Raw genomic sequence first — 12,273 nt, forward strand, 5'->3', positions numbered from 1 at the left:
CTGAGTGCTGTATAACCCAGTGTTTCTTCAGACACCTCTGACTCCTTAAAAGCAATGATGAAAAATGAGGTCACATCTACCTTAAGTTAATGGAACTGCTGCTCTTTCAGCTGCACAGGAAGACTTACCTCGCAGAAGAGGGTGAGTTTGTCATCTGGAAGAAGTCCATTGGCCTCATCCAAAAGAAAGTCTCTTCTAATAAATTTTTTGAATCCCCAGTCCTTGCCTTGTACAAATCGATATGCTCGTTGGCTCTCTGAAAGAAAGATACAGTGCTTCAAACACCAGCTGAGTGACTTGCTTGATCAAACAGTAAAAGACAAACAGCTGACCCCATCAGAGAGAAAGAGGTTTTTACACACCCATAGCTTTTGTTTCTTCTCCTTTAGCATTCAGGATGGAGAATTTGAACTTTGCTCGAACTTCACTTTTTGGACAGCTCACCAGCAACAAATAGAGGGAGAGATAATCTTTACTCTCTTCATCCAAGCCTTTAGGGTTCACACGTAAACACCTGTAGAAGCAGGCAACTGAATGAGATGTAGGAACAGTTTTTGGCAAGTCATTCATAGCTTTCATAAAGAAAGGGCACTGCAGAACTTTCACAACAAAATGTACAGCAAACAAGTTCTGTTTAACAGCCATCGAACCACAAGGAAACAATAGAGTCATAGTCAGCCTCATGCTACATCTCCAAGACAGGTAGTAATATACAGGCAGTAACTATGGGCAAACTAATCCAAAATAACATGGGCAAGAAAGAAGCAGGGTCCAGTTTAAATCACTGAAAAGCACCCTGGATGCCAGCTTTCACAAAAGGATACTGAAAGAAATGGCAGAATGGAGGCAATGAATTTGAGGAAGTACAACAAATCCAGAGAAATGGAAGGTAAAATTCCACGGGAGGCAATTGAAAGAAAAAAACCCAGACTTCTGGAAGGCTGGTACTTTCTCAAAAACATAGTACTAGTGCAAAAAAGAGAAAACTACTCCTGTGTGAAGAAAAGGTATCAAATGCAGGTAAAGGGTAACTCATAAGCACTTCCATGACCTGAAACTTGACACAGAATCTAACAAGAGGCAAAAACTAGGCCAAATGACTAACATCTCAGACAAGGACAGAAAAGCCCATGAAAATCAGAAAAATCTAGACATTAGAACAAGATCTGACTAGCAAAGGTTATAAAGGTAAGTAATTTAATAAGAAAATGCAGTCAAAGGAAAGCACAGGTCTGCCACCCAAAGGAAGGGAACATAAACTGTAACACACACACTAAATTTAGCAGCTGATTTGCCACAATCTGTACTAAGGGTGTTTTAAAGAAAAATGCTAAAACACATTAGCAACAAGGGAGAAAATAAGGCACCAGGTGTCCATGGGCCTACTATGCCAAACACAACTCACAGTAGCTACACATTTTGACAAAGGCTACTCTGAGTTACTAGAAATTGACTGAGAACTCAAGCAAGGTTTTGAAGGCAAGGAAAAGGGCAAGAATAGTGTAATCTTAAAGAAGCAGAAACTCCTGTTCAGGAGTTATAGAACATCATAACACAGAGGTGATCAAAGTAAAGTCTCTGAATTCACAAAAAGCTGCCATAAACAGAAAAGTAATACAGTAGCAATAGTCTTAAATTGCAAGATTTAGAATGCAGGCAAAAATTATGCTTTTTAACAACATGGAGTGCTAGGTAGTGAAACAGAGAAGCTGAAATAAAGCTTGAATGCACTGGCTGCGGACTCTAATTGGCTCTAAGAACTTGAGATAAACATCAGTCAAAAAAACCCTTCTTTTTCATGGTAGGTCTCTTCAGAAGGTAAGTCTCCCTTTCACCTATGGCTTCTATTACTTGTGATGTTTTCCATTATCAGAGAAACACTGCGAACAGACAGATCCTCACATTACTTTTGGGTGTCTAAACGTCATGCTGAAGCAACCATACTTTCTCCCTCTGCATATGTTGTACATCCAAGGAAACAAGAACTTGTGCGCAGTACAAATACTTTTTTATATATTTCCCCTGTTACAGAACTGCAAATTCTTTCACTGTTGTACAAACAGGGTGAACCTCTCTGCTCTGTTTCTTACCATTTGAGTTTATCATTGGCTCCAGATGAAAAGGTTGAACTTTTGATAACCTCTCCCATTTCTTCTCGACAGAAGCTAAAGTTGTTTATGGTCCACATGTAGGAAAATTTCACCACCTTGATCTTAAAACAGATAATAATGGGCAAATTAGGACCATATCCATTCACTCTGGTCATCTTAAAGGCAAAAACTGAAAAATTGGGAAATTTTACTGAGTCACTTGCATGACAAATAACCCCCATCACAAGATAACAGAGTGGAAATGCTAGGCAGTGTCAGCTAGGCCACTGCAACTTCTCCAACTACTTCCTCCAGAATTCCATCAAGGCCTGGAAAAAAACAGGCTCAGAGGAGACCTTCTCATTCGCTACAACTACCTGAAAGGAAGTTGTAGCAAGGCAGGGCTTGGTCTGTGCTCCCTAGTAACAAGCAATAGAACAAGAGGAAACAGCCTCAAGTTGCACCAGGGGAGCTTCAGGCTGGATCTGAGGAGATTTCTTTCCTTCAAGGGTTGTCAGGCATTGGAACGGCTGCCCAGGAGGTGTGGAGTCACCGTCCCTGGAAGTGTTTAAGAGACAGGTGGATTTGCACTTAGGGAAATGGTCTAGTGGTGGATAGGGCTGGGAGAGAGGCTGGACTCAATGAAGGTCTCTTCCAGCTGAAATTATTCTACCATTCTATGACTCTAACATGCTGTTGTCATGGTGAATGCTTACTGTTAGCAAGCATGACATGACCTCACAATCCAGACTCTAAACTTGTTTAGAATAAACTTCTTACCACAGATTCTAAATCATATTATGTCAACAATATCTCAGCACAGTGTGTATTTACCTGAGTGTAGCACCAGCTCTCTGCTACAGGTCCACTCGACATTTCTGCCGGAGGAGGAGGACTCGGCACCCTTGACATCGCCAGTTTGAAGATTAAACAGAACTTCACAACTCAAAAGAAGAAATTTAGAATTGACCTTCACCTTGTCAGTCCTCAGAACGAAGAAGGGAAAAAAAACACCAAAACCACCCTAAGAACAAAGAAAAAAATCTTCAGGAGTGCTGTTAAATCTTATGAGGCACGAGTTAAAGCCAGCACGCTTTCTCCCTCCCCCCTAGCACCTTCAAAACACAATGTTACATTTAAACATTTTCAAGTGTTACCATATGTTTTATGAAAACGGGATATACCACCTCCACTCATTCTTTCAATATGCAGCTCCTGATAGGAATCATCTTAGCACGTAATTTCCTTTAAAGAGTCCAAGACTCAAGCAGGAGACTCCTCACTTGACTTGAGATTTACTACTTCACCCTGAGGCTACCATTTTAGCTCATTACATACTCTCTATTTTCATTTTAAGAGTCTCCAACTAACAGAGAACTAATTTGACACACGAATTTCTTCTGAAGAAACTACAGATAGCAACCCAAACTCAACAGGACAACAAAATCCCAGGTTCGGTGTCATTCTGGGGACATCAACAGAACTATTTTCTATAACCTAAAACTTCTCTTCAAGTCTTACTATTAGGGAAACTTTTGATAATGACTTCTCTAGTTCAGCTGAATCTCTTTGGCCAGAGGGAAATTCCCACTGCTTTTATATGCTAGTGAAGTTCCCAACTCTAGTGCCAGGTCAAATTGCCATCTGCAGAGAATACACAGGGTTAAAACCACTGCAATGCATCTGCACAAACACACAGGCATAACTGATAAAAGCAGCACCTTGTTTAGCAGAAAGAAGGTTTTAAAACAAAACAGAATAATCAGCCCATCTCTGTTTTGAGGCCTTATCCCCAAGGCAGATACAAGAAACGTCTTCAAAGATGAGCCTCCAAAGTAGGAGTCATAACTTTGGCAGATATAAAAGCATCACATGCCTTACAGTTTAGTCTTCTACTAAACACTTTCTGTTTCACAGGTGATATTTATCTGCCTTCCTCTCACTGCATAAGACAGCCAGTGAACCACAAGAACTCCATTGCTGTTAGCTGTGAACTCTAAAGGATTTAAAAAGGGCAAGTAAAAGACAGAAAACATTACCTTGCAATACAAACTGCTTTAGATATAAAGGATGATATTGAGGTTCATCGGGGAGACAGGCTAATGCTCTTTATGAAGACCAAATCACTAGCTGTTGAAAGGAAATGGTGGAAAGCACAGAGTACATACCTAAAAATCCCACACCTCAAGCCAGCAGCACAATGTTCACAATAAGCACATCAATATATGTGCACGTAATTCCCGAAAACCTCTATCAACACAACTTGAACTTTTGAAGCACGGTTGCAGGGCAGGTCTAGATCTGAGTGCAGGTTCCAGCTGCCTGGAGACCTCTCCCAAGCAAGGTTCACATCATCCTCCACCCCCATTCACCTCTCTGCTTTCAGTTCTATGCACCTTCAGAAAGTACCTGGAAATACCAGTGAACAGAGATTATCTAACCCTAACACAAGAGTTGGGGGGGAGACAGGCAGGGGGGTTGTTCAGGTTTGGTTTCCTTTAAAAAAAGCACAAGTGAGTCCAGTAAACACTGAACAAGAGATACTGGCTATGAGGAGCTACGAAGTATTGAACTCTGCAGAGATGTACACGTAGCTCAACAGAAAAAAACAAACAACTCTGTAAGATCCAAACTGCAGGCAAGTAGCACTGATGTAAAACCGATTGCTCTCATATCAAACCAGGCTACAGACTTCTTGTATTTGCAGTTCATTGGGCTCGTTCAATGAGAAAGAAAGAAAAAACAATACAGGTTGTAAAGTGTTAATTTTTACATTTTAAAGATAAAAGGACTGATATGCACTGTAAGTACCTGCTGCAGGTTTTGTTACATTAAAATCACTCCCATTCTTCCAAAGAAATTCAATTGTATCACTCTGTGTCATTCAAATTAAGCTAAAATTAGCAGACACTAGTTTTGAATACTTGGGTAACTGCTCTTCCATGCACAATACTCAGTCTTGCCTCTGCTTCAGTGTCTCCAGTCGTACATCTCTGGGGGACAGATAAAACCCGAAATTCTAGCACAAGTGGCAAGAAACACCTTCTCTCCACAGCTGGGGGAGTGATGCCTTTTTGCTGGTTTCAGTCTACAGGCAGAAGAGACTCAAGCTTTTTCATTCCCTTCCGAGTTCACAGAAGCTCTGCCCAACCCCACCCAGGCTGCTATGTTGTTCTGGTCACAGCTACTGTTAATCCACATTATTCTGGTGACCTGTTTTACAGCACAGGGACAAACAATTGTGATGCAAACTTGTGAGAGGAGAATAATCATCCAGGGATAGGATGAAGTTTCTCAAGCTCACCTCCTCATGGAATACAACCTCTCTGCACGCTGAGCAACAAGATGCTAAGCCTAAGGAAAAGGTTTGACCAGGAGAAAGTATGACAAATGAAACAAACATGGGTGAGGCATGAAATTTTGGTACAATTCATTGTTGTTAAAATTGCAATCAGTTTCAGTGATTTTTAACTAGCACCTTTGAACTCAAACTACCTGCACCACAGAACTATTCCAGTCTCTCTTAAAATACTTCCTTAGGCAGAATGGGAAATAATGCAACTTCCATTTAAGAAGCATTAAGAAGGAAAAGATGCAAAACCAGTTTAGCTTGGAATAACTTGAGTTCTCTGTACTACCACCCTCCATAGACTTCTCCAGATACCTGGCCAAGACAGAACTGTGAATTAAACCTCAAGCCACAACCATCTACTTGGTCTTCCTCCTACCAGGGATTCTGGGCACAGCCCACCACTGAAACACATCCTAAAGCTCCAAGTGAAGAATGGCCAGAGGGTCAGGAACAACTCCCATCAGCATCTTCCCATGACTCAGAGGCCACAACACTCTTTTCCTTGCCTGGCTTTGAAATAATTCAAGGCACAGATCCAGCACAGTTTAGATAAATACCTTATGTGGAAATTGGTTCCTTATCAACAATATGCAGATTACTTATTAGAAGAGTTTTACTTCCAGGTAAACTGAAGCAATTAAGTGTCTCCACATACACATTAGAGATGTGGTTTAACACTAAAGATAATTACACATCTGAAAGACTCCAATGGGTCCATCTTGAAGACAAATTGGTACATTTAGTGGTAACACCTCCCTGTATGGCATGAAAATGGGGGATTGATGAGGAGTGAAAAAGGAAACAAGAACTACTACTTAGGTTACAAGACAAATTCATCAGCCCATGGAAACATCAGGAGCAGTTGAAGAGTGTCCTAGATGGGGAGTGTAAGTTAAACCTGAATTCCTGCACCTTTCATGGGAGCAAACCCTGGAAGCCTGTAGCCATCAATCATATAACTGAGAAAGGAAACAGATGATCAAACGATGCAAAAATTGAAACTTCAACACCAACGTTCTGTATTTCAACAAGATTTTAAGATGTACCTAAAGATTGCCTCCGTCTTACATAGGCAAAGAAGTTTTAGAAAGCTTCTGTGGTCTAAAGGCAAGATAAATGTATGAGCTTGGGATACACAGGACTATTTAATATCCCCTGAGTAACTGTTGCTTTTATATCTTCTTTCCTCTGAGATGGCTTGGATAAGCAGGTGGTAGGTAATAAAAGCTATGACAAGATGCTAATGGAATAGCTGTGTGCCAGCATGTCATTCGTTAAGCTTTTAAAACAGCCCAAAGGGGACCAAGGTATAAGATTTTAAAGATTTCCTATTATTTGGAAAATACTTCCAGGCTGGTATGTCAGAGCTTTCTACAGATTTGTGAGGAGTTATACAGAATCATGAGGCAGTTAAATACAGTTTAAATAGATGTTAAACTGCAACATAGCCATAGCTCAATACAGCCATCAACCATCAAATGCCTGTCATCAAGTAACATCACTGGTACTTTTACTGCTGTAGCAGGTCATAATGGGAATAAACGGGTAATACCTATCAGTGGCTTTTGCAAACATTACCAGTAAGGAAAAACTTGCTGCTTGCCTTGTTTGGCAAGCAAAAAAAGAAAGGAGGCACATAAAAGGTCACTTAAATACACCCTCAGAAGTGTGGCTTAGAAACTGGCGTGTGCTCATCCACCTTCACATGCTGAATCACTCCTCTGGCATGGACCAATATTAAACACATTTTAAAAGGAATCACAGCTGACATAAGGTAAAGTTTCTGAAACCAGAGGGGCACCACTGGTGTTTATTTGCTCGTGAACACTTAGTACTTCACCAGTTCACACTTTCTCACTAACAGGCTGCCACCTCTGAACTAGGAGTGAATTGAAAAGCACTGCAGTCAGAGGTTTTAGGAAAACTTTTTGTAAATAGTTTGGGTATCATAGTTTTTTTCTGACCAGGAGCAGCAGGGACAAACTTGAAGGTAAAAACATAAATATCAAGGAAACAAAATACAAAATATTACTTTATGGACCCCTGAGAGCTCATGTACAGTCTGAGAGTCTCTTACGTCCTTGGATATAAATAAAAACCAGCACTTGTCTCTGGAGACAGTTAAGATTAAAGAAAAAGAATACTTCTCACCTGATTCACAACCACTTCCATATGAAGACATTTTATCTAAGAACCAGAGCCAGATTGGACCTTTTGAAGTACAGGAAATGTTCTCTTTCCACCATGTTCTTATAATTACCTCCCGACTTGGCAAGACCAAGGAACCAACGGCTAAAACTATTCTACAAGCAGCTGAGATCTGACTGGAGAGACGTGAGGAATACCAGCTCAACAAATAATTCTACAAGGGGCCTCAAAATTACTATACTTATGCTAAACAGTCTGTTAATTTCTATTTCTCAAGAAAAACCAACTACCTTTTCACACCATTTCTGGTTTACACCAGAAGTTTCCAAGCATATTAGTTCTCAGTGAGTTTTACTCAGCAAAAGCCAGATTACAAAAGTCTGTAAAAGAAGTATATTTTTAATTAAATGTTTCAAAAACTGAGGTGGTTGCTTCTTGGACCAGCAACATATCAAACACTATCCAAGAACAGCACAGAGTGCAGAGAAAAGGAGCAGGACAAAGATAATTGGAACAATAAAACAAGGGGATGAGATAGGGAAGCACAGGAAAAAGACCATTATCTTCCTGCATTCTTCAAAGCATTGGAAAGGACAATGGAAGGTCTGAATTCTGTGTAAAGGAAGAAAAAGAGAAAGAAGAAAAATGGGCAAGTTAACTGAAAGAGCTAAGTGGAATACAACGCTATCTAGCTAGGATGAATAAAAACTTCTCAGATTTTAAAGTATGCACTAAACAGGTTGTCATATCATTCTTCCTACTTGGCATATCGCAGAAGAAAGCAGGGATGTGTAAATCATTCACAGGGTCCCAGCTAACAACTGTCACCATCTCCCTCACAGGGCAGGAAGTCTTGCCTAGCTACAAAGGCAGCCTGAAAGTCAGGCACAGTGAACCTCAGAGGTTACACAAAGTTGCCTAATTATTAACATGGTGGTGTAGATGAGACTGCATCAAGGTAGCAAACAACCTGTGCAATAAAAATAGACTGAGATTAGAAATCAACACTTATGAAAGATGGAAGTGACCCATACCAAAATCTACCGAGTCTTCAAAGGAGGCATGGCTTACAAAAGCTTCTGGAACAAATAAATGTGAACAGTTCTATAATAAGAAGCCAATCATTACTTGGGAAAAAAACCCAAACTATAAAGGAGTAACATGAATGGGATATAAGCAGAGTTAACTGTACCCAAATTAGAGTGAAGAGTAACTTATGCCAGAAGTTGTTGGTGATTTAAGCTTGAACACTTCCTGAAAAACAGGAGTGTGTGCATTACACCTTCCTCTGTCCTCTGTGCTCTTACATCCAAACCCGTACCCCGTCGTGTGCCACAAAAACTGATGAACTCAAAATGACACCTGGAGCTTCATTTACAATCTTCGGTCACAAGAGAACAGGCTGGAAAATCAACTCAATCATAACCCAGAGAGAAAATGAATCAATTGGCACCCAGTGGAAGACACAAACCAGGCTAAAGGACCTACAGCTTCTCATTTGGGAGACAGTAACAATCCAGAGAATCTGTTTTCCTTAAAATACAGCACAAAATATCTCTCTCAAAATTGACAGTCTGTGCTCTTCTCTTGATTCCAAGATACTATCACTCCAAATTCAGTTTGTAAGTTGCCCCCATTACACCACCAGCATCATTCAGGAACTTGGCTGAGCACTTTCTTTTTATTGCACCTGATAGTTGCCAAGTACACAACAGAAGGTTCCTTGAGGTTACAACAGGGCCCTCTGGACACTGCATAAAAGGAAGATTTTATTTAAGGCAGGCATGTACACCTTAATTCAGTTTACTACAGAAAACTCACCAAGTTGGAACTTTCAGAATTACTGGGTTTTTTTGAGATGACAGATCATATTACCTTGAAAAATCATTTTCAACACAGTCAATACAATGAAGAGATAGTTATCAGAAAACACACTGAATTTTGACAGTTCACCCGAATTCAATAATAAAAGTTCCACCTTGAGAAATATTCCAAAACTAAGAGTTTCTTTTACATTCTTGGAATAGTTTTAATTTTTCCTCCTTAAATCAACACTTAAATCAGTTCTAAAAAAAAAAAACAAAGGAAAGGGAAAAAAAAGTAAAAGGCTTGGTCATCTATCAAAGCTATAATTGCTATGAAGCTATTAAGAGATGGGACAATTGCCAGTGAAACATAATAATTGTAAGGAGAATTACAAGTTTCACATCTATTCTGTTTGAAAAGAAGCATTCTTGAGCTGTAGACCACCTACCAACCCTTCCCCCTCCTCCCTAAATAACAACAGATCAAAAAGCAAACAGCTAAGATTAAACCAAGGACAGAGAGAGGAAGTTAGTGGTAAGAAGCAGTCAGGAGTTCTCTAAATAGCATTCTGCTTTTATAAACAATTTCTCCACTTAAAATTTCTGGTCTTCAGTCATTAAGTCATATTTTTACTGTTCTTCTAAGAGTGCTTCACACCAGTGTTTTAACAGATGCAGAAAACTGTACCCCCTTTCATCCAACCCCAATTATGAATTACTAAATGTATATTAGAATTACTGCTACACCAATAAATATAAAAAGTAAATTCCTCCTCAGAAACAAACAAAGCTTTTTAACTTTAGAGTTATTGTTGCTTTTAAGCCATCACTCCTACTTTCACCAGGTGTTTGCCTTTTTAACTCTTTCTACTCCAATCTTTAACCCTCTTGAGGTACATCCTAGGAAGCTTACAACTGATCTTTAAGACTGGTTTGGGATTTTTTTTCCTCAGAAGTTAATCTTCCTCAAGATTTTAAAATTCAGATCATAAGTGTGTTACAAATAAATCCCTTACTTCTTTTTCTCCAAATTCCCCTCCTCATTTCTTTTCTTTTCCCTCCTGCCAAGCCATTCCTGCTCATTGCTCTCCTCTTTTAGGGAAAAATCTTACAGAAACAATCAGCCTGCCTGACTTCTGTCTTCAATAAGAAACTCTATTTTGGAAAAGAAGGATTTCATTATTGCCCATGAACTCTCTTACTTTAGATTCTTCCTCACAGGCAAATAGTAAAAAGTATTTTACAGCTTCAGTTTCTACTTGTAGGGTAAATTGTTACCCATTGCTTGTCAAATTACTCAGTTGCCAAGTTAGTGATTTTTGTTTCTAAAGGAAAATATTTGCACTTTTATGAAATGTTAAGTCATTTTCCAAATTAAAAGATAAAGACGTGAAAACTACTCTTTCCCAGAAAACTTCTTAACACTCTGTGGAAGCCTCTCACCCTCAGAGCAGTCTGGCAGTAGCAGAGGCTCTTCCCCTCTATGTATTGTTTCTCTCCTCTAAGTCTGACATACTGCTAGAAATACCTCACACCTCTAAAATCCCAACAGATTCCTGGGGAGCTGAAAATAACTGGAAGAAAATGCCTAAGTGGTACGAAGTCTAATCAGAAAACAAGCAAAAACTGAAAATTAAGTAGGACTGCATTTTTCAATCCACTGCGGTGAGCCCTGGTCCCAAGCACCGCTAAAGCACTCCAAGGGGATCACAGATCTGACCTCTGGCAAACCACCGAGACTACAAACCCCTCTGGAGCCTTTTATTTATATCAACTTTCCAGTAATACAAACATCTGGTAGTCCTCATATAACATTTTCCAGTTGCCATCTTGTGTTAATATTGCTAAGAGCTTACCAAAACCAACTCGAGCTGAAATGTAGTTTCTGCCACTATTATTCTGAAAATGAAGCCTTCATATAATCAATTTGGAGATTACGATCCGTTGCCAAAGCTAGACATCAAAGTGCTGGATTCTTTCACCTACTTGCAATTGCAGCATGACTTCAAAATGGTGATGAGAATTAGTTTAATCTGCTAAATTTAAGGATCATATGATTGCCAAATTAACCACTCTCACAGTCAGCATGCAAACGCAGGCTCCTGGAACAGCATGAGAAGAAGTCAACCGCTTGCTTCATTCCAACAGAAAGTTCACTCTGGGACTTTGGAAGCAGGACAGCAAGGTGCATTCTTTTCACTGCTTTCCGAATGAACGTTGTAACTTGTGTTTTAAGTGTAAAAAAACCAACCAACTTCAAAAGAAGTATCTTGGACACAGGGAACTGATTAGGTGACTTTTAATTTTAATGATATAGTATAAGCTGTTGTTTGTGTAAGCTATTTGTTGAATCTTTGAAAAGCAAAGGAAAATGTAAAAGTACAGGAAAATAAATTCCCAGAAGATATCCACATTTGTTTCCTTATTTACACCAACAAGTCACATCCATAAACCTTGCCGAGCCTCAAAGAAGAAACCAGCTCTTGTTGCTTTTGATTTCTTCCTGTCAACTCTTCTGTTCTTATAAAAACTGAAAAAAACCTTTCCTACTATTTTTCCCAGAAACAGTGAAACTCAGTAAGATCCTGGGCAGTAATATCTATGGAGAAATATGAATTATCTGCTAGCCAAGAAACAACTCTAAATCACACAAGTGGTATATCTTTATTGCCAATACTAGGACTTTTATCACACTTGCAAGTTTGGTGATCTTGGCACCAATGTGAAGCAATGATGTTGCAAAACATTTCCAGGATACAGCTGAAGTTAATTGACTGTAATGTTTGTGCTCCCTGATTAAAACGATGGGAGTTCAGACAAAAACATTTCATTGTAATCTCACTTGCTAGAAGGTAGTGTTCTGCAAGGCCAAACACAA

At 39.5% G+C, this 12,273-nt stretch overlaps 1 protein-coding gene across 2 annotated transcripts in view; it reads right to left on the bottom strand.

Annotated features, from left to right (window-relative positions):
• Positions 1-12,273, bottom strand: part of SPOP (speckle type BTB/POZ protein) — a 30,419-nt gene that overhangs the window by 12,491 nt on the left and 5,655 nt on the right. For both annotated transcript variants that reach the window (XM_062018662.1, XM_062018661.1), the window contains exons 2-5: positions 2,925-3,114; positions 2,091-2,212; positions 363-514; positions 129-256 (exon numbers count right to left, since the gene is read on the bottom strand). In XM_062018662.1, the coding sequence (XP_061874646.1) occupies positions 129-256; positions 363-514; positions 2,091-2,212; positions 2,925-3,002 (480 nt within the window). In that variant the 5' untranslated portion in view covers positions 3,003-3,114. The remainder of the gene's footprint in view (positions 1-128; positions 257-362; positions 515-2,090; positions 2,213-2,924; positions 3,115-12,273) is intronic.

This window comes from Colius striatus, chromosome Z, assembly GCF_028858725.1.
Source record: "Colius striatus isolate bColStr4 chromosome Z, bColStr4.1.hap1, whole genome shotgun sequence".
NCBI lineage: Eukaryota > Metazoa > Chordata > Aves > Coliiformes > Coliidae > Colius > Colius striatus.